Here is a 26,987-nt window from a genome sequence, read left to right on the forward strand (position 1 = left end):
AATCCAACCACACCAGCTTATCCTCCATGTCTGAATAAGGAAGTCTAACAGCTGAAATTTCTGACCAAAGTGCAGAAAGATCAGCAATCAAATTTGTAGAGCAATACCAAGAGCCATCTCTGATGAAATCAGAAACTTTGGCACATAATAATTTGCCAAGCGGATGCACAATACCCAATCTATCAACAACTGAACCATTAAGCCAATTACCATGCCAAAAATCAATTGATCGACCATTGCCCACTAACCATTTAGAGTTGTAGAAAATATCCATAAACAAGGGTCGCATGCCAGGCCAAATAGATGATTTTTTATAGTAAGAACATGGCTGACCTGAACGTTGAAGAAACCGAGCAGAAAAAAAAGCAGCCGCTGGTGTAGACTTAGTGAAGAAATCCCAAAATTTTTTTAGGAGGAAAGCCTTATTAAGAGCCATAATATTACGAACTCCAAGACCACCCTCCTTCAATGGAGCACAACACTTTTTCCAAGAGACTGGATAATAGGCTCTAGAAGACACATTGCCGGTCCAAATAAAATTCCTCATCCAATTTCGAACTTGTTGCAATACAGTCCTTGGCCAAGCATAAATTGTGAAACTATGGGAAAGCATACTAACCACCACAGAATTGACCAGAGTTACCCGTCCTGCCATGGAAAGAGAATGCCCTCTCCAATTAGACATAACATTACAAATTCGATCAGCCAAGACTTGGAAGTAAATTCGCTTTGGACGGCCAACAAAAATTGGCACACCAAGGTACATGAAAGGCAATTTACCCACTGAAACACCCAACCAAGAATATATTAGAGTACGACGATGAAGAGCTGACTTCCCCAAATAAACATGAGACTTGGTTTTGTTCACCAATTGACCCGAGTTGAGTCCGTACTCCTCAAAGAAAGCCATAAGATTTAGTAGGCTTCTTTTATCTCCCTTACAAAAAACCATTATATCATCAGCAAATAAAACATGAGAAGGGACTTTCACAGCACGAGGAGAGGATATAACTTGGACATGCCCCATATCAGCCAGACGCAAGATACCACGGCTAAGAACCTCTTCAGCAAGGCAAAAAAGAAGAGGAGACAGTGGATCACCTTGTCGAACTCCACGGCTACAACTAAAAAATCCCACTGGAGAGCCATTAAATAATATAGAGAGCCGAGCTGATGCCAATATAGAACTAATCCATTCAACAAAAGTTGCATGAAAACCAAAAGCATTAAGAACCCTTCGAAGGAAGTCCCAATTCAGAGTATCAAATGCCTTTGCTACATCAAACTTAATGGCAACATTCCCGCCACGACATTTATTATCCAACAAGTTAACACACTCAGAAGTCAGAAAAATGCAATCAGAGATTTGTCTTCCTTTCAAAAAACCAAATTGATTCGGCAATATAATCCTGGAAGCAATAGGAGCAAGACGGTCTGCCAGTATGCGAGTAATAATTTTAAAAGAAAAATTAGCCATAGCAATGGGCCGAAATTGAGTGATAACATCAGCTTCTTGAACCTTGGGAATAAGCGCCACAAAGCTGGAATTTAGATTAGGCAGTATATAACCTGACTGAAAGAAAGATCTAACAGCACGGACCACATCCAACCCAACTACATCCCAACAAGCCTGAAAAAAGTGACCAGAATAACCATCCGGACCTGGGGCACTATCAGCATTCATGGAAAATACAACATTTTTGACATCTTCAGCAGAAGGAATAGCAAGTAAAGAGCCATTTTCTGAATCTGAAACCATTGAAGGAATAATATTTTCAACCAAACCTGTATCAGCAATAACTGACCTCTATCATTGACACCGACCAATTGCATACCAATAGATCTCCAAAAAGAATCAGGAACACGTGTCAAAGATGTCATTGGTTCCGATAAACAAAGGAAATCAGGGGAGTGCTTTCTAATCAAACTACGAAGAGCAGTTCTTGTAGGAGCATTAGCTAATCCCCGAATATTCCAAAAAATAATCTTCATAAATTAAGCTTATGAGATCAGCAGTCTTCAAAGGTGCAGAGCCTTTACGGAGTAGTAGACGACCAAGGAGGTTGGTTTTGAAACTTTTCAATTGCTCCTGATAAAGAGCCTCATTGATCTTAATGTATGTTTTATCTCCGCGAACAATCGGTGCAGGTAGTTGGCTAAGAGACACCGATGATTCAATTGAATCTGAAACAATTGATGCGAAAGTTTTCGCCTTGGGCGGAGGAGGAGCTGTGGGCGGAGGAGTAGTCGAGTCAAGGAACCCCATGAACGCCCATGGGCAGATAGCTTGAGCACCGGAACTGGACGCCGACATGGGGGAATTCTGTTCAGATTGTAATTGAAAACAATGGCTTCTAAATCTTTGTCATCTCGCTAATACCAACTATGGGTTTTCTGCTATGTGTTACATTAAGGAACAGAGCAAGAAACTTGAAACAACCCATATAGAAGATTTCTCTTGTAGAGAACAATCACTGATGTATAGCTTATCAGTCGATTTCTTTGGTTTGAAACTTTAAAGTCTTTAGTGGGTCCAACACAGAAATAACCTTCAAAAGTCATCTTTGCAGAAGTTTAATCAATCAGCATTCGGCTCATTTCTACATTAAACAGATTTCTACATAGGTTCTCACCTGTCAATGGTGAAGCACATCCTCCTTGACAAATCTATAGATTGCAATGCAGCTGTGGTTGTATTGATAGAAAAGAAATATTTAGCAAAATAGAAAAGCTCTATCAGCCGAGCCATCCAGTTTATGGGGATACCTGCAGAAAGTAAAGTACACTGGAAATGGATAAAATGTGCATAGGACAGAGAACAAGAAACGCATGTGTCATTAAGTGATCCTGCGTGGAGTATCTACCTGACAGAAACCCTTTTTTGATACATAGAAACTTTGCAGTTTGTACCAAAAAAAAAAGAAAGAAAAAAAAAAAACTTTGCAGTTAAGTTTGAATTTTGTTTTTCTTCAATTAATAGCAGTTCAGTTTGATATTAAATATTAAGTTAGCTATTTCATCGACAAAACACAAGGAAATTTGTTGTTTAATGAAGTACCTTCTAGGCTTCCCTAACAAGATCCCTGAAGACCAATACTTTGGCAGAAGATCGCAACAGCAGCATAAAGTGTGATTAATTACAGCCAATCAAACAGTTGGTGACTCCAAACAGCAGACAAGATTATCTAGATCAATATCCAGATGTCACATTTGGGGGTCACCAATAGTCTCCACAGGAACAACACCCATCCTTAAAATGATGAAATCTTTTGGCGTCCCGAGCAATTATTTCTCTCCCAATAACTCTGGTGACAAATTTTATCCAGGAATGACAGTCCCCACAAACTTTAAGGTTCTTGAATATCCTGATGATGGTATTCTTTTTACTACTCACTAATAGAGCAAAGGCAATGGCTAGCTTTTCACTGTGATAGTACAAAGACCTCTTCTTCTTCTCCTCATCCAAATCCTGTAACACAAATCTTGTATCAGGAACATAACCCAATATTTGCACCTCCTCAAACAATTTCTCTAAGGTTTCATTTATCTCTCTAGATCTTGGATGGGACAAATCTCCAGCCATGAAAGTGTGAACCTCCCTGTCCACATCAACCCAACTCATTGCCGGGTTCTTCTGGACTTTCATCTCCCTCATTGTAATTTTCATATCAATAACTTGACTCCAATTACCAGTTGAAGCATAAAGATTTGTCAACAGGACATGAGATCCTCCGTCTCCTGGAGCAAGTTCAAGCACTTTCTTTAGAGCTCTTTCTGCCATCTCAACCTGTCCATGAAGTTTACATGCACTTAGCAGTGCCCTCCATAATACTAAATCTGGATTTTTGACTTCTTTTATCAACATTTCGGCATCTTCAAGTCTTCCAGCACGCCCCAGCAAATCAACCATACAAGCATAGTGATCCCTTGTCAACTCAATATTGTGATTACTCCTAATGGTAGAAAAAATTTGGCAGCCTTGTTGCACCAATCCTGAATTATTGCATGCCAAGAGAACACTCAAAATTGTTACATCGTTTGGTTCAAGTCTTAAGTCTTTCATCCCATCAAAAAGCTGAAGTGCTTCATGTCCAAATCCATTCTGCGCATAGCTATATATCATGGAATTCATGGAGACCAAATCAATTTCAATCAAGGCATCAAAAACTGACCTTGCCATCTCTGTATTTCCGCATTTCCCATACAAGTTAATGAGAGCAGCACCAGCATATATGTGTCTATCCAATCCAAATTTTGTGACCGTGGCATGAATTTGCTGTCCTTCATCCATCATAGCAAGGCTTGAGCATGCCTGAAGAACACTAGATAAAGTAAAAGAATTCGGAACTACTGAATCACGAATCATCTTTCTAAACTTTGTCAAAGCCAACTCTTCTCTACCATTTCGAACAAGAGCCACGATAAGAGACGTCCAAGTTACCAGGTTTGGATGCTGAAACCTTTTAAAAATCCTCAGAGAATCATCAATCAATCCACACCTAGCATACATTGTTAGAAGTGAAGTCTGTGACGCCACAGCAGCTTCACAACCAGATTTGACAACAAGACCATGGACCAACTTACCATGAGTTAAATCCTCCAAGTTCCCACAAGTGATCAAGATGCTAGCAAAAGTATACTCATTAGCCTTAACTCCTTGGTTGATCATGTCCCCAAAAACCTCAAGAGCTTCACCATCATCACCATGCTGAGAGTAACCAACAATCAGCGCCGTAAACAAAACAACATCTTTCTCCCCAACACGATTCGACACCAACCTTGCATCCCCCATTCTACCAAACTTTGCATACATATCAACAAGAGCACTACCAACAAACACATTTGCCACCTCCAGACCCAAAACCACTGACAACCCATGAGCCCTCCGCGCTTCATATACAAGACCCAGACCCGAAAAAGCCTTGAAAACACTGGAAAACGTGTACTCATCCGGCAAAACTCCATCAAAGACCATCTTCCCATACAACCCAATAGCCTCCTTACTCTTCTTGTGGCCAATGTATGAAGAAATCATGGCATTCCAGATGACTACATGTCTCTCAGGCAATTCGTCGAACACCTTACGTGCATTATGTAAGCTACCACATTTCAAACACCCATCAATGAGCTTATTGGCTATAGTGAGTTGTATGTACCCGGATTTGATCATATGGGTCTGAACTATTCCCAAGCCTCTTAGGGACTTTGTCTGTGTGCATTGTTGAATGAGAGAAGAGTAAAAGTTTGAGGCCTCTGTGTGGCTTGTGTTATGGGCAAGAGATGTCAAGGACTTGAGGTGGGTTGCTGTTATAATTTCCAAGGTTGCAAGCAAATTGAAATGCTTGGGGAAACCAAAGGCCATACCCATATTTGATGGAAGCAAACACTAGTAACTCCCAATCACTACTTACTATTTTGAGTCTTCCAAACTGGCAATATCAACCTACCTTCCTTCCCTCTGTTCCATCTTTGCCTTCGAATTCGAAAAATTATCTGCGACGAATTTTTTTTTTAATAATTGTCTCAAAAAATAAATAAGAAAAACACTGGTGCTTTTTTTTTTTTTTTGAAATAAAACACTGGTGCTTTTATCACGTCTGTAAGTTTTTTTTTTTTTTTTGTGTGAAATAAAACTTTTCTTCTTCTTAATTTTGCACCAAGATATGATCAACAATGCTTCAACTTGCTCTGATTGTGAAAAGTTTAGGAATGTGTTTTCATTTCTTCACCTTTGCATACATCATATCGTTGAGTCCAAGCCAAAGACTCGAGTTTAAGTAATTTCATTAGGTTCGAGAGAGAAAATGAGAAGATGCATGCATAAGTTTATGCGGTAAGACATTAAATGCTAATCTTCAACATCAACTAAGGAAGAACTTGTTCTTATCAAGATTTTTTTTTTTTTTTTTTCAAGTTAAGATGGTATATATATAAAGAAAAAGGATGTGTATTTAGTGAATAGGTATTGTGTATTGTGAATAAGGATAGTTTAGGAAGTCTAGGGTTGTGTTTCTAGTAAAATGTTAAAATAAAAAAGTTAATAGAAGGTATATTAAGTAGGAGATGTGTATCTAGTATTTTGCAATGTGTTAATAAAATTTCTCTATGATCAAATGTTTTACAAGGCGGGCAGCATTATGGCCATATGTATTAATCAACTAACTGATCAAGCTGGGCAGCATTATGGCCATATGACTGCTCATCAGGCATCAACCCATATGTTATTTCTAATATTAGGACCATCTCCATCAAAGAGATGCATGGTTGAGATGAAGCTAAGAAGGTATTGTTGCCCATCCAAGTGGAAATATAAAGCTTTGAAATCATTAGGTACACTCCATCAAAGACTTTCTTTTCAGGCAACTCATCTAACAACTTGCGGACGTAGCTAATACTGCCATGAGTCCATGGGTGTGAACTATTCACATCTCTTCAAGGACCTTGTATGTGTACAATATTGTTGCAATGTTTTTTTTTTTTTTTATAATTAAAATAAGGGATGAGGCGATATTAGCTCCTCGGAAGTAGACGATTTAGGGAGCAAGTCCCACCCTCAAACCCGAAGGTGAAGGGTCTACCACACTCTGGGAGCCCACCGCCCGTCCCCTTATTTTTATTTATTAATAATAAAGAAAAATACAAACAAGAGAAGGGAGGACAAAAGCCAAATCCCAAAAGTACAGACCAGAGAAAGAAATAAAAGATGGAAAAGAAATAAATTTTCCATCTGTGGAACAGAGAAAAAGAAAGAGATAAACTCCAAGAAGCCCAAAGCAACATCAAGAAGAAACACGAGAATAAGGGAACCCCTGGTCATCCATTCTCAAGTATGGAGAGATCTCGGGTGGAGGTGAGGCATGCCAAACCAGAGATGAAGAAGCCAGACCCAAATTTGTTAACCTATCTGCCACGGAATTGCCTTCGCGAAGAACATGAGAGCAGTGAAATGTCATTGACTGAATGTGAGATAAACAATTCAACCAAGCAATGCGCAGTGGCCAAGGAGGTGCAAATGAGGTAGAGGAAATACATGCTAAAACACTCGTCGAATCACTCTCCAACCAAATACAATGCCAACCCACTCGAAAAGCAATCTCAATACCAATTATAACTCCCATTAACTCCGCAAAGAAAGCTGAGTGTTGACCTAAACCTTGACAATAACCTCCAAAATACTGACCATTAGCAACCCGAAAAACACCACCACAAGCTGCAGGGCCAGGATTACCTTTAGCTAACCCATCAGTGTTAAGCTTAATCCAAGGGAAAATAGGGGGATGCCAAAGAACCAACCGAGGAGCAACTGATTTGCGAGCACCTGGTTGGATTCCCAGGCTTACTAGCAACTGAGAATCCAACACACCATGGGAATAACCAGGCAAATGAGGAGCAGCAAACCGCAACCAAGATTTAATAGAGCGAAAAACACGCATAAGAGAAGGCCTCTGATCATTAAAACAAAGCTTATTACGTGTTTTCCAAATAGCCATGAAAGCAAACAGACAGCCAGCAAGCCATAAATTTTTTAGTTGAGGAGAAAACGGTTTACCAACAATTATAGTCCATAAATCACCAATTGAGCCATGAGTTGGTAACGAAGTACCAAAACAGCATGACAACCATTGCCAAACATGCTGAGCGAAGGAACAAGAAACAAATAAATGAGTTGAGTCATCCATAGTGCAAAAAGAGCAAAGCTGACATACCGAAACCAATGGGATGCCCCGTCGTTGAAGTTGGTCATCTGTGGGTAACTTGTTATGGAGGAGACGCCAAACAAGTATAGAGAACCGTGGTGGTAGAAAATGCCTCCAAACTTGAGCTTGTGGACCGTTAGAAGCAAAGTGTGGACGTAGAAGATTATATCCCTCAGAAAAGGAGAAAAACCCATTACCCGAATCCTCCCAAATCAAAAGATCATCTTCAGGGACAATAGGGAGGGGCAAACTATGAATCTCATCTACCAGAGTTGGAAATAAAGTAGAGAAACGGTGTGGCAAACTCCATTGCTGACCATAAATAAAAGAAACGACAGTAGTTGTTAAAGGCTTAGGGAAACGATTGACCTGCAGCTTATCAAGAAGAGAAGTATCAAGCCACCGATCAGACCAAAAATGAACAGACTTACCATCTCCTATGAGCCATCTTGAGTGTTGGAAAATTATTGGAAGAGTAGCTTTCAACCCCTGCCATAATGACGAACCAAAATAGCGATAATTCATATGACAGGAGATCGAGAACCTCGTACATGCAAAAGAACTCCATAGAGATTTCAAAGTGAGAGTACTCCATCCCATGGTCAAGAGAGCAGCCCTATTAAGAGTCCTAAGATCTCGCAAACCAAGCCCAGACTCAGCTTTAGGAGCACAGACTTGGCGCCAAGAGACCGTAACCATTTTCCTAACGGCAATATTACCAGACCAAATAAAATTTCGCGCACAAGTCGATAAATGTTTCAACAAAGATGGTGGCCACAAGTACACTGAAAAGCTATGAAGAAATAAACTTTGAAAAATATCATGAACCAATTGAACTCGACCTGCCATAGATAATAATTTTCCATACCACCCAGCAAGACGCGCTTTTGCTTTGTCAGCAATAGACTGAAGATGAACACGACGTGGCTTACCCTTGAAGATAGGAACACCTAAATAAGTGAAAGGAGCAATCCCTGACTTGAACCCCAAAATTCTTTGAACATGCTTACGCCGATGAGAATAAGAATCCCCCATATAGAAGGTACTTTTATTTTTGTTAACCAATTGTCCAGAAGCAGCACCTTAAGAGTCCAGAAATAACTGCAACCGATTAAGGGATGAAACATCACCTCTGCAGAAAATTAACAAATCATCAGCATAGAGCACATGAGTAAGCTTGCAACCTCTTGGCAAAGATATAGACTTTACTCTTCCAGAAGAAAAAAGAGAAGAAAGTCCCCTACTAAGAGCTTCCTCAGCGAGACAAAATAGAAGCGGGGAAAGAGGATCACCCTGTCTAACCCCGCGAGAACAAGAGAAGAAACCATGGGGAGACCCGTTTACTAAAATTGACAATCTAGCGGATTGGAGAATTGTATGAACCATATCCTTGAACCGTGAAGAGAAACCAAACTGCTCCAGAACTTGGAGAAGGAATTGCCAATTCAAAGTGTCAAAAGCCTTAGCAATATCAACCTTGATGCCCACATTACCACCATAATGTTTACGATCTAATAAATTAAAACCCTCTGACACCAACCCAATGCAATCTGCAATTCTGCGACCCTTCAGAAAAGCTGTCTGTTCTGGAGATATAATACGTGAAGCAATAGGACTCAATCTATCAGCCATGATCTTCGGAATGATCTTAAAAAGAAAATTAGCTAGAGCAATAGAACGAAAGTCAGAGATCACAGAGGCCCTCTCTACCTTCGGAATAAGCACAATAAAATTAGAATTCACATTAGGGTAGACAAAAGCAATGACATCATCACCCACAATATCCCAACAATTCTGATAGAATGACCCAGGAAAGCCGTCAGGGCCAAGAGAGCTAGTCGGATCCATAGAAAAAACCACACGACGTATCTCATCTGAAGTAGGCACCAAAACAAGACTAGCGTTCTCATCGCTAGAGACTAAACTGGGAATTACCTGGCAGCAGTCAACCACACCAATTGGAGCAGAGCTTGGACCATACAAAGTCCTATAGAATTCAACAATATGATCGGCAATATCATGCTGGTCAGTAAGTAAGTTAACCCCATCTTGCAGACAATGAATATGAGCACGTGATGATTTAGAACGGGCATAAGCATGGAAAAAAGAAGAACACTTGTCACCCTCTTTAAGCCACTTAACCCGGGCCCGGTCACGCCAAAAAGCCTTTTGTCGACGAGTTGCCTCAAGAACCTCAGCTTTGGCAGTAACTTCAGCTTCCAAGATGATATCAGAAGGCCCAGTTGTAGCAATGTCAAGCTGAATAGTTTGTAATTTAGTGCGTGCCAACTCCAGGTTTCTATGCACATTCCCAAAAATTGTGTTATTCAATTTTTCAAGCAAGCTTTCAAGGCTTTCAATTTTTGTAAGATAACATACATGGGGCAGCCAACAGCCGTATTTGTAGACCAACAATTCGCCACCAACTCATGAAAAGATGGGTGAAGAAGCCACATGGATTGGAAGCGAAATGGCTTTGGACCAGTCAACAGATTCTTATTAGCCGAGAACAAAAGGCAATTATGATCAGATACCACACGAGGAAGTGTCATACAAGAAGTGTAAGGCCAAACCTCAAGCCAATAATCATCACACAATGACCTATCAAGACGTCTTTCCAATCGTCGTTGTCCACGACCTCTAGACCAAGTGAAAAAAGAACCGGAAGTATCAAGATGAGTAAAATTACAAAGCTCAGTAGTGCTGCGAAAATCCTCACACGAAGATCGAGCTGGAATAGCCCCACCCTTAGTTTCATGAGCGCCGAGAACTGCATTAAAGTCCCCAATTGCCATCCAGGGGACCGTAGTACTTTGTCGGATATGCAAAAGCTCTAACCACAATGCTTTACGCTTAGCTGCCGAAGTAGCAGCATAAACACAAGTGAATTGAGTGAGAGATCCCTCCAGTGAAACTTGAAAAGTAATTTGCTGATCTGAAACAGAAACAATAGAAGGAGTAGAAATATGAACTGAACCAAATAACCAAATGTTTGGAATAATAGTACCCCGGTCATTCAAAGTGATTAACCGAAGATTTAGAGAATCCCAAAAGGAAATAGGAACTGAGTCAAAAGATACCATTGGTTCAGAAATGCAAACCAAATCTGGATGATGTTGACGACAAAAGGAAGATAACTCAGAACGGGAATCTGAATTACCAATACCTCTAATATTCCAATAGAGAAGCTTCATTGGAGACGCTTTGGTTTATTACGAACCCTATCAGGGTTTTTGCGTGCAGCAGTAGCATCAGCTTGCTTACTTTTCTTTTTCGCCAACTTTTTTTTAGACTTCGTAAGAACTGGAGTGAATCCATCAATTTCTTCACCATTAACAAACCTTGCAACTGCATCCATTTCAAAAGAAGCCTTACAAAATGACGGGCCAAAGCCTGGGGGGCCAAGACTTGGTGGAGCACTCGCAGCACCTAGACCTCCATCCCGTTCTTCATCAAAAATCTCACCCCAAGTCCGGGATGGCGTATCACTAACATGAGAATCATTATCGGAAGCCTCAGAGACGTCATGCTCATTAGATTCTAAGACAGGTTCATCCTCCTCCATAACTCTTTGCGCAATTGTTTCCATGATATTTCCAGCGGCATCCTCCAAAATATTTTCAACAAAAGTCTCTACTGCAATAAGGGCATCATCATGAGTTGGGGCAGAGTGCTCCAAGACATTCATCTCTTGAGTCTTATCCGCATTTATCACAGGAGATGAAGATGGAGATGCAGAACCCCCATCACTTTTAGACACTGAAGAGGGAGTGCCTTCATTAACCTGGGGTGGTGAAGAAACTGTAGGAATTATAGTCGTGGGCTTAACCCGATACTCCTGACGAACCACCTTATGCTTCTCAAGGGCTTTATTAGCCGAAAACCGTTTCACATTCAAATGCCTGCAATTCTTCTGTTCATGACCTATCAGACCACAATGGCCACATTGCGGAGGAAGATTCTCATAGTCAATTTGAACCAGGAAGCAGTGATTCTCCCTTTCTACCATAATTGAAGTTGGAAGAGCACTAAGGAGATCAACATCCACTAATACCCGTGCATAATAACCAAAACGTTTTTCCTTTGTTGCGGCATCAAGTTGTAAAGGTGTTCCAACACCATGGGCAATTTCTAGAATATGATGTTGGTGCCAGTATTCTTGGCTAAGACCCGAGATTCGGATCCAAACCTGAGCATGTGTTTGAGGGAGAACATCACCTGGTCGAAAATCAGGATGCCATTGTGAAAGTCTGAATAAACCTGATTCAAGGGTGCAGGTTCCACCCCCCCATACCTTGCGCATATCAGCTTCAGAGTGAAAGTGAAGGTCAAAATATCCCTTGCCAATGGGAACTAAGCGCCACGGTCCTGAAGGTCGCCATAAAGCATTCAAGGATGACTTGAGGGATTCTGTTTTTAATGGTGTGGTTCCCTTCCGAAGAAGTAAACGCCCAATGAGGTTATTGCGGCAAGCTCTCAATTGTTCTTGATAGATCTCCTCATTGATCTTAACATAGACTGTATCACCACGTATTGTTGGAGTAGCAAGTTGACTTATGGGCACGTGAGACTCAACTTCATTCACAAGAACTGATGCAAAAGTCTTTGGCTTGGAAAGCTTTGGTTCAGGGGCCGAGACGGGATGTGAATCTGCAAAAGGACCAAGAAAACTCCAAGGGCAGATTGGTTAGGATTCACCCATGGCGGTGAGCCGCTGCGGAGCGGCTGCACGCTAGAAAAACCCTAGAACGAACGATTGGGTTTTTTTCTCAAAGGCGCGTGCACGCGCGAGAGAAGATAGTAAAATATAATCTTTTTAATATTGTTGCAATGTTGAATCAGAGAAGAGTGTAAGATTGTGAGGCTTATGTTATGAAAAGACAAGTATAAATAGTTGTACCTTTGATCCTCTTTTAAAAAAGAAGAAAAAATATATATATATATATATAAATAGTTGTAGCTTTTAACTTATGAAAACATTTTAGTAATTTTTATAAGATGTAACAGAAGGGTAAAATTTATAAATAGTCCTTGTGGTTTGGAGTGATATTGTACTTATATGTTATGTTAAACTTAGCCTTAGACTGTCGTGGCCTGGCTAAGCTCACTACCGGATTGGCAAAGACAACCTTCCTTTCCTTCAAAGATTATTTCCTCCATATCCTTCTCCTTTTCCTCGTGCCTGTTTTGACAAGTTGTATGGTTCAATAACAAGCACAACAACATACCTAATTTCCCGCGGAAAGGACCTATTAGACGGAAATTGAGACCTCATGGACTTTTCAGATTAAATTGGAATGTCAGAGACTGAAACGATGAGAGAGGCATAATACAGGGACTAAACAGACTTTAGCCCTATAACTAATGACAACGCATAGCTAGTTCTTTTGAGATAAAACACTATATTTCTGTCAAAGTATGTGAGAATTAATAATAGGGACAATGATAAAAGAGGTCATTTTAAAGTGCCTTACTATAATCCAGATACCACAAATGTCCTCATGATAATTACGAAAACTGCCACTGGCAGCTCTCTCCCTCCTTCAAGCCCGTATGAACTCTTATCAAATGCGCCTCCGATCTGCGACAACTGCACCTCCGAGGTCGTCGCCTTCCGCTGCTCCACCAAAAACTTAGACCTCTACCACGAGTGTGACTGGGTCATTAACCGGTGGCTGAAAAAGATGACGCGGCCACGACCCGACCCAAATCTGGAGAAGAGAACGCAGTCGGATCCGAATCGGAAGAAGAGAATATATCACCGATCGAAATCGCATCGGAAGAAGAGAACGCAGCAACGGTGAAACCCCTATCGGATGGAGAGAAGGCAAGCATGCCCTGTCCAGTTGGTAGAAAAGACCAAGGATAGCAGGCCGTCTTCGAAGTTCTGTAAATGGCAATTGTATGGCCGTCTTCAAAATTCAAGTTGGATATATAGGCTGGTTTCTGGAGTCGTCCAAAACATGCACACAGGAATTCAAAGTCAAAATGTTAATGAAGTGAAAAAATTTTGCATGATTATGATTGTAGGCCTTCGTCTATCACAAACTTTTGTCTTTGTCCTTGGAGATGCAAGGAAACAACTTACCTTGCTATAATTCTGTTCCTGAGCTTGTTTTGCATTATAATTACTATTACTTAAAGGGTTGCTCGTATATACGTAGTTTTGTCTCTTTACCTGATAGTTATGCTGTTATAGAATAAATTAAACTCGAACCGTTTCACCTTGGTGTGTGTTCATTGCAATGTGTCTGAAATTTAGTTTAGTTCATTACCAAACCATAAACACAAAAAAAAAAAAAAAAAAAAACAAAAAACTAAATTTCAGACACATTGCAATGAACACACACCAAGGTGAAACGGTTCGAGTTTAATTTATTCTATAACAGCATAACTATCAGGTAAAGAGACAAAACTACGTATATACGAGCAACCCTTTAAGTAATAGTAATTATAGTGCAAAACAAGCTCAGGAACAGAATTATAGCAAGGTAAGTTGTTTCCTTGCATCTCCAAGGACAAAGACAAAAGTTTGTGATAGACGAAGGCCTACAATCATAATCATGCAAAATTTTTTCACTTCATTAACATTTTGACTTTGAATTCCTGTGTGCATGTTTTGGACGACTCCAGAAACCAGCCTATATATCCAACTTGAATTTTGAAGACGGCCATACAATTGCCATTTACAGAACTTCGAAGACGGCCTGTTGTCCTTGGTCTTTTCTACCAACTGGACAGGGCATGCTTGCCTTCTCTCCATCCGATAGGGGTTTCACCGTTGCTGCGTTCTCTTCTTCCGATGCGATTTCGATCGGTGATATATTCTCTTCTTCCGATTCGGATCCGACTGCGTTCTCTTCTCCGGATTTGGATCGGGTCGTGGCCGCGTCATCTTCTTCAGCCACCGGTCAATGACCCAGTCACACTCGTGGTAGAGGTCCAAGTTTTTGGTGGAGCAGCGGAAGGCGACGACCTCAGAGGCGCAGTTGTCGCAGATCGGAGGCGCATTTGATAAGAGTTCATACGGGCTTGAAGGAGGGAGAGAGCTGCCAGTGGCAGTTTTCGTAATTGTTATTATTATTAGGGTTAGATTGTTAAATGATGACCTTAATTATCATGAGGACATTTGTAGTACCTGGATTATAATAAGGCACTTTAAAATGACCTCTTTTATCATTGTCCCTTGACTTTTTATCACTGAAATATCATCATCCATACACAACGAAATAGTGTGGCATATTCATATCATAAAATATGAATATTATACTCTGATCGATACCACTAATCGTCCGCCACGATATTCTATTGAACAACATATGGTATCAATGTGAAAATCTCACCGCATGGTGAAGCCAAAACCATATTTAATTTTTTTTTTATTGTTTAGCTAAAACTTCAAATGGTTGATATTGATATTTAATATTCAATCATTAATTATTGAACGATGGGGTCGGTCTGCTGTCCCCATTAAACCTACCAATTCTATCATTAATTATTTTTTTTTGAATAGGAATTGATTTCATTAGTAATCAAGCCATGAAAACAGGCCAGAGTCTAACAGAACTTACATAAGACAATCCGGAAAAAACCAGATAACCTATCTAAGCCAAACTAAACTCATTAAAGTCTAAAGGGACGCTCGCTGGAAAGCAAGCCTAAAACAAGCAAGAACAACCTCGCTATTCTAAGGAAAAAATCATTCATCTAGCCTAATCTGCCAGCACGCAATTGTGGTACAAATAACAACTAGAAACATCTTAGAACAACTCATAGAGATTACTCCAACTTTAGAAGGCTTGTAACCAGATGTCTAATAGCAGAGAGACTTAAGAAAATGCTTGCTCCATCCCCTTAGGGTTGGAGCCAGCACCGTCCTCAGCCTCTTTAGGAGCCAACAACCTCGGCATCAGGTTGGTCCTGCTCTTCTTTTTCAATGCCTCTGCATTAGACTCCCACAGCCCAAGCTTGGACTCAAACCTAGGCCCCAAAGCCCAAGCACCCCTCAGTTCGAGTTTGAACCCAGGCCCAACGACCCAAGCCCAAACCCGATCAAGAGAGGGAAGCCTGACCCTCTGATGCCAGGCTGCCTCTACCGCCGCCAGGCCTTTCCACCCCTCCACCAGGAGCCAAGCAATGTTCATCAAGCCAAATCGAAGCCGGCAAAATTCCCTGCACGATCTACCCTCGACTTCACACACCTTACCGGCAAAACCAGATCGAAACACACTGCTTGCTCTGCAATCGACGTCGATCACCCGTGCTTCGACCTCGATCCGTCCACCAAATGTCAAACCCAAGCCAAGAAACGCCTCGTCCCAATCTTCTTCTCCTCTACGCCGGGCTGAGCCTTGACTCCCAGTGCTGCACGACCCCCGACGAAGCCTCGCCGGTGCTAGACAAACAGAGGGCAAACGGAAGATTTTCCGCCGCCGCTCTTCGCTCAAAACCCTAAGGCTCTGCTAGGCGAATTATTAAACGATGGGGTTGGTCTGCTGTTCCCATTAAACCTACCAATTCTATCATTAATTATTGAACAATCATTATTTTTTTTTTTAATTCAATCATTAATTATTGAACAATGGGATTGGTCTGCTGTTCCCATTAAACCTACCAATTCTATCATTAATTATTGAACAATCATTAATTTTTTTTTTAATTCAATCATTAATTATTGAACGATGGGGTTGGTCTGCTATCCCCATTAAATCTACCAATTCTATCTCTTCACTCATATCATGACATCTGTTTTCCACTAAACAGAATGTTAACTCTGTTAACTTTTTACATATATATTTTTTTATCAATTTTTTTTATATTTTATTAAATTTTAACTCATGTTTAACGCCTTAATAAAAAAGGGAATATTAAGAGCAAGTCCACCCGTGGGTCACCAAGTCACCTACTATTCAATGCTTTTTATGTGTATTTTCACTCTCTGGGTCACGGGTACAGTGTATTTCGTGTCCTGGGTCACTTACTGGGCTGCAAGCTGACCTGGTGACTCAGGACTGTGCACGTGACTCAAAGAATGGAAATAAACACTAAAAAGTAGTGAATAGTAGTGACCTGATGACCCAATGGGTGAACTTGCTCTAAATCCCTCAAACCACCACTTCCACCGATTCAGTTCTACCTCCACTGCCATGACTGCACTGCACCCATCTCAACAACCACCATCGGCGATCCTTAAGCATAAAGCCATCCCGCCCTGTAAAGACCAAGGTTAATCCTTCCGAGCTTCTCATCTTCCCCATCTTTTCCCAACCCAAACCAATTTCACAATTATCTGATTGTGGTTGTGAGAAAAAAAAAAAGAAAAAAAAAAGGGCAAAATGGGTTGACGAAATTGATATATACAAACGATAATACATGGATCTGCGCTGAGGAAAAGAATTGATGAAAATTGGGTTGGTGATATTGGTATAAAGACGATTCTGTAAATCAAGTTTGGGTTTGAAGGGATTTGTCTTTTTTTTTTCTTTTTTTTTTTTTTTTGAGAATGCGAAGGGATTTGTCTTTGAAAGGAAAAAAGAAGAAGAAAAGACAATTGGATATGAAAGCAGAAAGAAACGGCAAGATATTTTTCCTTCAAACATAGTTAAGGGTGATGTGTTTGTTGCATAGGCTTAGAGAAAGAAGAAGAGAACAAGAATACGGGGATAGAGAAGAAAGAGGAAGAGGTAGAAGGGTGTTTGGTTTGTTGCAGAGTTTTAGAGAAGGAAGAAGAGAAGAAAAATACGGATGGATAAGGAAGAGGAAGTACAGAGCTGGACACATAATCTGGTTCGGTTGTTCTTCAATAATCAATAACTTTATTTTCATTAAAAAGTACATTGATAAATATTTAACATAACGGTGTCAACTCTCAGTTAAATTGATGGTCAGATGTCGCAATAAGAGAACAGTGACATAATTGGGATAGGTTTAAGGGACAACAGATTTCCTCCCAGTAGGGGGCCGCGATAAAGAGACAATAATATGTAATCATATAAATTAATGATTGCCCCGACCGCCTTTATGGGCTGAAGCTTGCCTTTGACTTGTCAATCACTCATTTGGAAATTGAGTCTAATTCTGTTGAGTCTAATTCTGTTGTATTGGTGAACCTTCTCAAGCATGATGACATTGATTATTACCCTTTGGGAACCATCTTGATCAATTGCAAACAGTTTCTGCAGTATTTTAACTACTCTCAAGTCCAACATGTTCATAGAGAAAGAAATATGGCAACTGAAATTCTTGCCAAGGCTAGTGTCTCTAACTCTCCTGAATTTTGTCTCCTCCGAAGAGCTCCTGCTATGGTTACCAGTACCTTGATGACATTGCTGCTATAGCTCACCTTAGAATGGTTTCTAACAGTCTGAGCTAAGCTGTTTTTGTTTTTCTTTCTGGGCCTTTGGCCCCCAATGTACCAAAAATTAAAAAAAAATAAATAAAAAAAGATTGCCCCGGCGGCCAATATATAAATCAATAATTGCAGGGAAAGCACATACTTACCTCTTTAACACAACTCATTCACGTTTCGGATGTTGGTTGTCAAGGTCTCAGAGCTTCTATAAAAAGTTGATGAAAGAGTATAATGAGCACAAACCACCCCATCAATCAAAATGAGCTCTACATCTGCAACTAAGCCTGAGAAGCTCCACATAGCTTTGTTCCCATGGCTTGCCTTCGGTCACATAATCCCATTTCTTGAGGTAGCCAAGCACATAGCTCGCAGAGGCCACAAGGTTTCCTTCATTTCCACACCTAGAAACATCCAACGCCTCCCGAAAATCCCACAAAACCTAGCCCCTCTGATCACTCTAGTCCAAATCCCACTCCCCCGCGTCGAAAACCTCCCTGAAAACGCAGAGGCCACCACGGACGTCCCATATGACGTTATCCCATACCTCAAAATAGCTCATGATGGACTCGAACAGGGTATCTCTGAATTCCTACAAGCACACGCTCCGGATTGGATTATTCACGACTTTGCCCCTCACTGGTTGCCACCAATAGCTATCAAGCTCGGCATCTCACGAGCCCATTTCAGTGTCTACATGGCATCAGTTCTATGTTTCGGTGGACCAACATCACCAGTTCTAGTGTCCCGCTATGGTCTTAGAACACATCCCGAGCATTTCACTGTCCCTCCCGAATGGATTCCTTTTCCGTCCAAAGCATATTATAGGCCTTTCGAGGCCAAGAGACTGGTGGATGGTATTATGAAACCAAATGCTTCTGGCGTGTCTGATTCGTTTCGTTCGGAATCAACTATCCAAGGTTGTCAAGTCTACTTCATTCGAAGTTGTAGAGAGATCGAGGGTGAGTGGCTCGATTTGCTTGAAGACCTTCACCAAAAACCTGTAGTGCTCCCAACGGGCATATTGCCACCCTGTGTACCAATAAGTGATGAAGAAGGAAAAGATAGTAATTGGTCCAAAATTGCAGGGTGGCTGGACAAACAAGAGAAAGGCAAAGTAGTCTATGTTGCATTTGGGAGTGAGCCTGATATCAGCCAAGAAGAGTTCAATGAGTTGGCTCTTGGATTGGAGCTATGTGGATTGCCTTTTTTTTGGGTGCTCAGGAAACCGAGTTATGGATCCGGGGAAGGTGATTCAGTTAATTTTCCATATGGGTTCGAGGACCGGACCAAAGATCGTGGACTTGTCTGGCCTACATGGGCTCCTCAGCTCAAAATTTTGGCCCACGAGTCCATCGGGGGTTTCTTGACTCATTGCGGTTGGAGTTCCCTCATTGAGTCACTCCAATTCGGGCGTCCTCTAATCATGCTGCCAAATATGTATGATCAAGGGCTAATTGCTAGGTTTTGGGACAAGAAGATCGGGATAGAGGTATCGAGAGACGAAGAGAGTGGAAGGTTTACAAGGAACGAGTTGGCGAATTCATTGAATTTGGTTGTGGTGGATGAGGAGGGGAAGCCATACAGAGATGGAGCTAATGAATATAGTGAGTCGTTGTTTAGGGACAAGGAACTCCATGATAAATACATGGACAAATGCGTGGAGTATTTGGAAACGCATGCGCATCATGAGGCTTGAATGCTACTAGTTTGGATGGAATTAAGAGAGAGGCTTTATTTTCAGGTGTTTTCTAAATAAGAGGCTCAATTGGTTAGCCAGTGCCTTCAATACTGTCTTCAATTTTCACCTAAATGTTCACAATGAAAATAAAGACAGCATTGTAGCATTCATTATGAATTTTATGTACAATAATGAATTAGGATCATGTTGTTTAACGTGCCTCATGCATGTAAGGCTATATGTTTTTTTTTATCAGAAAGATACTTCATTAATAATGTATACTTCAGTTCAATTATTTGTGGGTCAAGAGTCTACAAAAGCACACCGACATGGTGACTTTTGCAAATCAAACCCAACTAGACTTCACACTGGAAATCCCTACTGACAGACTGGTGAAGCTAAACTGGCCCTGACTCTAAACAAAGTAACGGTTGACTAACTTTCAAAACCTCTTTTGCTAAACGGTGGGCAATCTCATTACCTTCCCGCCTCACAAAATGGCTACTATAACTAGGAAAAGACTTAATTAAAAACTCAATTTCCTCAATTAAATGACCTTCATAACTTAGATCCTCTGAACTTTCATGTAGAGTGTCGATAACTGAGAGAGCATCACCTTCAATGTCAATGTTGGTGAACCCGACATGTGCTGCAAATTGAAGACCATGTAGAAGAGCTAGGGCCTCCACAGATCTAGGGGGGAGATTGCCTACTTGTGGGACTGCAAGAGCACCTTTCAAATGTCCCTGGTGGTCTCTGAAGACTATTCCCAGACCACATACTCCTCTTTTCACATCACATGCCCCATCAAAGTTAAACTTAAGTGTTCCCATTGGAGGTGGTGCCCAATTAACTTTGTTTTGACTTTGTGCACCTTTGTTTTGATGGTGCACCATTTGTGACATTGTAGGGCTATATGTTGATTTATTCTTCTTCTTTTTTTTTTTTTTTTTTTGAATTCCATAGGGATTAGTACTCACTAATTTTAAGCAAGACGATCACAGGTTTATTATGTAAGAAAATAAATAATTTCAGCTTAGGACCAACAAAATGAGCAATATTCTGAGTAACTGTGTTACATTTTCAAGCGATATATTCAGTTAGTTTTGCTACAAACCATTATAGTTAATTTGTTTCTTGTTTATTATTTTGTGTTTTTTCGAGTTTCTAAGAAGTTATTTAGTTTTCCTCTTATTTACAATTCTAATTTGATGAAAAATAACATAATAGCTGGTAGTTTCAGTTTCCGCAACCCTTCCTTCTTAACAGCAATTCAACTTTACCCTTTTGACCAGTAGCTTCTGCAACCCTTCCTTTTGACCAGCAGCTTCTACAACCCTTCCTCCCTGCCCTTTTGAACAGCAGCTTCTGCCATTGATGGATAATGGCCATATGTATTGGTCAACTAACTGATCAATCTAGGCAGCATTATGTCCATATTGACTGCTCAGGGATTCAGAGCAACATGGCATTGACAAACACATACATCAATCGATCCATTTTTCCTTTTTCATCAGATCGATAGAGATGTAACCTTTATTAATTTGACCAATATTCTATTGTTGTTTAGGCAAAATTGTTGTGATGTGACCTTTTCCTCGTGCCTATTTTGACAAGTTGTGTGGTTCAATTAATAGGCACAACAATGTACATAATATAACTAATGACAACACGTAGCTCTGAGTTCTTTTGAGATAAAACACTATATTTCCGTCAAGGTATGTGACAATAATACATTATCTTAATCATTGTCATTTTTTCAAAACAAATATTCTTTCTCATCGAGTCCTAGCTCTTAAACTACAACGATTTATTTTAGAGATTTCATTTCAATTGGAAATTAATTAGTTATTCACCACATACGAGGATCCTCGCTAAGCATTCATGACTGAATGCTTAAAGCGCTCAACTCATAATTGGCGAATTCGTAAGTTCAACCCCTACTGGATACACGCCAATGAGACTCTCCAATTAATCTATTGAAATTGCTTTTTATCAATTGAATATCATCATCCATACATAACGAAATGGTGTGGCATATTCATATAATGATATCATAATATACGAATATCATACTATGATACCACTAATCGTCGGCCACGACATTCTGTTGAACAACATATGGTATCAATGTGAAAATCTCCCTGCATGGTGAAGCAAAAACAAATGGTTGAGTTTTAATTTTTTTTTATTGCTTAGCTAAAACTTCAAATTGTACCAAAGATAAGGAAATTGACAAAAGATAAGAAGGTACTTAAAATCAAAACTCCTTATCAAAATTAAAACAAAGTGGTCGACTACAGATTAACCCCAGAAGCCACAAAGGAAATCAACTGTCAAAACTCCTCAAACAAATGATCAAGTTGATAACTCACTAATATTGTTGTGGTCGGTGAGCTGTGACATGTTGGTAAGTTATCATTCTAACATTGTAAATGTTATGAGTTCGATTCTCACTGACATATGTAAGGGTAGGGTGGGTTAAGAGTTAAAAAAAGAAGAAAAAAAAAAAAAAAAGTTGATAACTCACGTTTTGATTTGACCGGAGTATCTACAAAACATCAAGAAACCACTCTCATAGAGACAAAATCAAACGAAAACTAATGAGGCTTGTATATTGAGAAAATTATGATGCCGTACCTAAGTAAACTACCTATATGTTTAAGAGTAGGAGAAGTAATTAATGATGTTGTAGCCACAAATGTTAAATTGAAAAGTAATTAGAGTGCCTCCACGCTTGAATTCATTTTCACTTACTAGGTATGTTTTGCCAACATTCATAGTGCACATTCTTTTTTACCAGTTCCAAGAAAGAATCACGAATTCTGGTACTGATTTAATTGTAGAATAAACCAAGCTTTAAATCAGACTAGAAGTTGGGTCTTCTACTGCTTTCATCTTAGTTTCTCTAGTTGTATACTAATTGAGATCTCTAGGCGATTAAGTTACTGTCCATGAGAGGTTGGTAGTGAGGATTTTGTTGTTAGGCTCACTAAGTGAGTGAATGTGTTAACAGTGAGGGTCACATATCTTTTGCTTGGCAGCTTGTGCCATTTATGATTGGGAAAAAATCACAAATAGTCACTGAGTTATGACTCATTCAACACTTAACTCACTATATTTTCAACAATATCACTTAACTCACTCACTTTTACATCTGTCTTTCACTTAACTCATTGCTGTTAATTCTACCGTTAAAATTGAGGGTATACTTGTCAAAAAGCTTAAAAATACATTTTTAACTTTAAAAAAATTCTAAATTTATTAGATTTTTTTTTCAATTTTTTTTAATTTCTGAAATTTCTAATAAAAAAAAGAATTTTATTTTAATTTAAAGATATAATTTGATAAAAACAATTGTCTTTTTTTTTTTTTCAGAATTTTTTTTTTAAAGTTAGAAATGCATTTTTTTAGTGTTTAGACAAATATACCCTCAATTTTAGTGGCTTTTAACGGTAGAATTAACGACAGTGAGTTAAGTGAAAGACGGATGTAAAAGTGAGTGAGTTAAGTGATATTGTTGAAAATACAGTGAGTTAAGTGTCGAATGAGTTATAACTCAATGATCATTTGTGATATTTTAGAAATGAAATTTTATCCACACATTCGCAATTACTAGATACACATAGCCAAATTTTTTTTTGTTCATTTTTTCCCTTAAACTTCCTTCAATGCCCCTCTTCTTAAAAAAAAAAAAAAAAAAGGACAGAGAACCAAAGGTTCGAGTAACTCGACCGCCACGAAGTCGCTGCCCACCTCCTTGCAATGCAAACACTCCCAGTCTCAATCTTACACTTCATGTTCTATATCTGTCTTAGCCTATAATCATGAGATGAGCCTAACATCTATTAAATTGAAATCCTCATGAATAATGAACAAGATATGTATGAAGTATCAAATTCATTCAGGTAAATTCATCAAAGTACCAAAACTAATCAAGGTTTGGTCTGGCTGCGTTTTGCTCCTAAGTCATGTTCTATTGAATTCATTCAATTACCCAAAAACAAAAAGTATTAAGGAACAGGCACAGATGCAATAAGAAAGCTTTAATTTAATCATAATCACAAGACCTTGAATAACATCTATGGAGAAAGCGAGAAACCCACTTGACCAATTTCCTTCAACCTAGATTTGCCTTTGCCTAACGTTATCAGAGAGTAGTGCAGCCGGAGTTAGAGAAGCTTCGGTGTGGTGAGCGGTGGAGGAGCTTCATGGGTCGCCGGGAGTAGAACATCCGTGAAGGACAACACGTTGTTAGTTTAAGGGGTAAAAATGTATTAAAAAAATATTCAAAAACAAGAGGTGTGTATTAAGAAATTAGATATGTGTAAATAAAATTTCTCATTTTAGAATTCACAAATAAGATGTTGAAAATACGGTATAGAAATAAGATGTTGTATGACTTGTAAAGATTGCAAAAATTTTAGAATTCACTAAATCACACAACAGACAACACCGAAATAGACGACAGACATGATCCAAATCACACAACAGATTTCCACCGTTGTGTGATGCACTTTTTGTAATAGTGAGGTATATGAGAATTAATAATATATTATCTTAATCATTATCATTTTTTCAAAACAAATATTCTTTCTCTCCTACCTCCTAAATTGCATCAATTTATCTTAAAAATTTCATTTCAATTGGAATTTGGTTACTCACCATGTACTGTACTGAATGATTAAAGTGCTCACAAATTCGTAAGTTTAATCCCTACTAGATGTACGCCAGACTCTCCACTTTATCTATTGGAATTGGCTTTTTATCAATGGAATATCATCATCCATGCATAACGAAATAGTGTGGCATATTCATATCATAAAATATGAATATTATACTATGACCTATACCACTACTCGTCTGCCACAACATTTGTTGAACAACATATGGTATCAATCTGAAAATCTCCCCGCATGGTGAAGCCAAAACAAATGGTTCATATTTAATTTCTTTTTTATTGTTTAGCTAAATGGTTGATATTTAATATTTTTTTAATTCAATCATTATTGAACGATGGGGTTAATCTGTAGTGGACCGCGATTCTCTTTATCTGCAACTTACTTTATCATCAGCAATATGAAATTATATTGAATTAATGTTTGCCCCGGCGGCCAATAAATCAAAGATTGCAGGGAAAGCATGTGCTTATCTCTTCAACACAACTCATTCACGTTTCGGATGTCGGTTGTCAAGGTCTCAGAGCTTCTATAAAAAGGCGATGAAAGAGTATAATGAGCACAAACCACCCCATCAATCAAAATGAGCTCTACATCTGCAACTAAGGCTGAGAAGCTCCACATAGCTTTGTTCCCATGGCTTGCCTTCGGTCACATAATCCCATTTCTTGAGGTTGCCAAGCACATAGCTCGCAGAGGCCACAAGGTTTCCTTCATTTCCACACCTAGAAACATCCAACGCCTCCCGAAAATCCCACAAAACCTAACCCCTCTGATAACTCTAGTTCAAATCCCACTCCCCCGCGTCGAAAACCTCCCCGAAAACGCAGAGGCCACCATGGACGTCCCATACGACGCTATCCCATACCTCAAAATAGCTCATGATGGACTCGAACAAGGTATTTCTGAATTCCTACAAGCACACGCTCCGGATTGGATTATTCACGATTTTGCCCCTCACTGGTTGCCACCAATAGCTATCAAGCTCGGCATCTCACGAGCCCATTTCAGTATCTTCAATGCATCAGCTCTATGTTTCTTTGGACCAGCATCACCAGTTCTAGTGTCTCGCTATGGTCTTAGAACACAGCCCGAGCATTTCACTGTCCCTCCCGAATGGATTCCCTTTCCGTCCAAACTATATCTTAGGCTTTTCGAGGCCAAGAGACTGGTGGATGGTAGTATGGCACCAAATGATTCTGGGGTGACTGATTGGTTTCGTTTGGAATCAACTGTCCAAGGTTGTCAAGTATACTTCATTCGAAGTAGTAGAGAGATCGAGGGTGAGTGGCTCGATTTGCTTGAACACCTTCACCAAAAACCTGTAGTGCTCCCGACGGGCTTATTGCCACCCTGTGTACCAAGAAGTGATGAAGACGGAAAAGATAGTAATTGGTCCAAAATTGCAGGGTGGCTGGACCAACAAGAGAAAGGCAAAGTAGTCTATGTTGCGTTTGGGAGTGAGCTTAATTTAAGCCAAGAAGAGTTCAATGAGTTGGCTCTTGGATTGGAGCTCTGTGGATTGCCTTTCTTTTGGGTGCTAAGAAAACCCACTCATGGGTCTGGGGAAGGTGACTCGGTTAATCTACCGTACGGGTTTGAGGACCGGACCAAAGATCGTGGGCTTGTCTGGCCTACGTGGGCCCCTCAGCTCAAAATTTTGTCCCACGAGTCCATCGGGGGTTTCTTGACTCATTGCGGTTGGAGTTCCCTCGTTGAGTCGCTCCAATACGCGCGTCCTCTAATCATGCTGCCATTTATGTATGATCAAGGGCTAATTGCTAGGTCTTGGGACAAGAAGATCGGGATAGAGGTACCGAGAGACGAAGAGAGTGGACGGTTTACAAGGAATGAGTTGGCGAATTCATTGAATTTGGTTGTGGTGGATGAGGAGGGGAAGCCATACAGAGATGGAGCTAATGAATATAGTAAGTTGTTTAGGGACAAGGAACTCCATGATAAATACATGGACAAATGCGTGGAGTATCTGGAAATGCATGCGCATCATGAGGTTTGATTGCTACTAGTTTGGATGGAATTAAGAGAAAGGCTTAGGGCCCGTTCGGTATCATTTTGCGATACTGTTTTTTATTTTACGAATTCAAAAACTTATGTAATTTGCGTTCGGTGCATTAAATTTGAAAAACAGGGAAAACAAATTTTAGGAAACAATTCAGGAACTATGAATAAATATGGGAAATGACTTTTTGACGTTTTCCTTGTTTCCTTGCACCCTGTAATTAGAGAAAGTGATTTATTTTTATTTTTTTACTTTTAAGCACATAGATCCACAAACTCTTCTTCTCGCTCTCTTTCGATCTTTCTCTCTTTCTCTCCCACAATTTCCATTGAGACTTATTCTCTATTCTCATGATCTCATCTACTTTATCTGTTGTTTTAACTTTCTTCTTCCCCGTCTTTTTCAATCAATTGAAACTTGCAGAATCATGCAGTGGAGAAAAATGAAGGATTTAAAAAATTCCTCTTTCATGTGTCAGATCTAATTTATATGGATGATTTAGGGTGAAAGCTTCGGCATTTTATGCTTCAATATAATTAGATTATCTCATGGGCTAGAGGAA

At 39.8% G+C, this 26,987-nt stretch overlaps 4 protein-coding genes across 4 annotated transcripts; 2 read left to right on the forward strand and 2 right to left on the reverse strand.

Moving 5' to 3' along the window:
• Positions 1-1,901: 1,901 nt before the first annotated feature.
• On the reverse strand, positions 1,902-5,503 carry LOC133723055 (pentatricopeptide repeat-containing protein At5g65570-like). Its single transcript, XM_062149889.1, has 2 exons — positions 3,059-5,503; positions 1,902-2,766 (listed from the first exon to the last, which is right to left on the reverse strand). The coding sequence occupies exon 1, from the start codon at positions 5,366-5,368 to the stop codon at positions 3,218-3,220; it is 2,151 nt and encodes a 716-aa protein (XP_062005873.1). The 5' UTR covers positions 5,369-5,503; the 3' UTR covers positions 1,902-2,766; positions 3,059-3,217.
• Positions 5,504-18,180: 12,677 nt separating this feature from the next.
• On the forward strand, positions 18,181-20,018 carry LOC133727522 (putative UDP-rhamnose:rhamnosyltransferase 1). The gene has a single exon (XM_062155115.1). The coding sequence runs from the start codon at positions 18,308-18,310 to the stop codon at positions 19,742-19,744; it is 1,437 nt and encodes a 478-aa protein (XP_062011099.1). The 5' UTR covers positions 18,181-18,307; the 3' UTR covers positions 19,745-20,018.
• LOC133722603 (uncharacterized) lies at positions 19,818-20,622 on the reverse strand. The gene is made up of 2 exons (XM_062149507.1): positions 20,167-20,622; positions 19,818-19,853 (listed from the first exon to the last, which is right to left on the reverse strand). The coding sequence occupies exons 1-2, from the start codon at positions 20,620-20,622 to the stop codon at positions 19,818-19,820; spliced, it is 492 nt and encodes a 163-aa protein (XP_062005491.1).
• Positions 20,623-24,817: 4,195 nt separating this feature from the next.
• Positions 24,818-26,670, forward strand: LOC133727523 (putative UDP-rhamnose:rhamnosyltransferase 1). Its single transcript, XM_062155116.1, has one exon. It carries the CDS (start codon positions 24,989-24,991, stop codon positions 26,420-26,422), a length of 1,434 nt encoding a protein of 477 aa, XP_062011100.1. The 5' UTR covers positions 24,818-24,988; the 3' UTR covers positions 26,423-26,670.
• Positions 26,671-26,987: the final 317 nt, after the last annotated feature.

The sequence above is a fragment of the Rosa rugosa genome, chromosome 1 (genome assembly GCF_958449725.1).
Source record: "Rosa rugosa chromosome 1, drRosRugo1.1, whole genome shotgun sequence".
Classification (NCBI taxonomy): Eukaryota; Viridiplantae; Streptophyta; class Magnoliopsida; order Rosales; family Rosaceae; genus Rosa; species Rosa rugosa.

What these genes read in the sequence shown, in the direction of transcription:
- LOC133722603 (XM_062149507.1), bottom strand. Translation starts at nt 20,622, where the DNA reads ATGGTGCACCATCAAAACAAAGGTGCACAAAGTCAAAACAAAGTTAAT. An exon ending in TAGCAAAAGAGGTTTTGAAA is followed by an intron (nt 19,854 to 20,166) that starts GTTAGTCAACCG and finishes GTGAACATTTAG; the next exon opens with GTGAAAATTGAAGACAGTAT.
- LOC133727522 (XM_062155115.1), top strand. Translation starts at nt 18,308, where the DNA reads ATGAGCTCTACATCTGCAACTAAGCCTGAGAAGCTCCACATAGCTTTG.
- LOC133727523 (XM_062155116.1), top strand. Translation starts at nt 24,989, where the DNA reads ATGAGCTCTACATCTGCAACTAAGGCTGAGAAGCTCCACATAGCTTTG.
- LOC133723055 (XM_062149889.1), bottom strand. Translation starts at nt 5,368, where the DNA reads ATGGGTATGGCCTTTGGTTTCCCCAAGCATTTCAATTTGCTTGCAACC.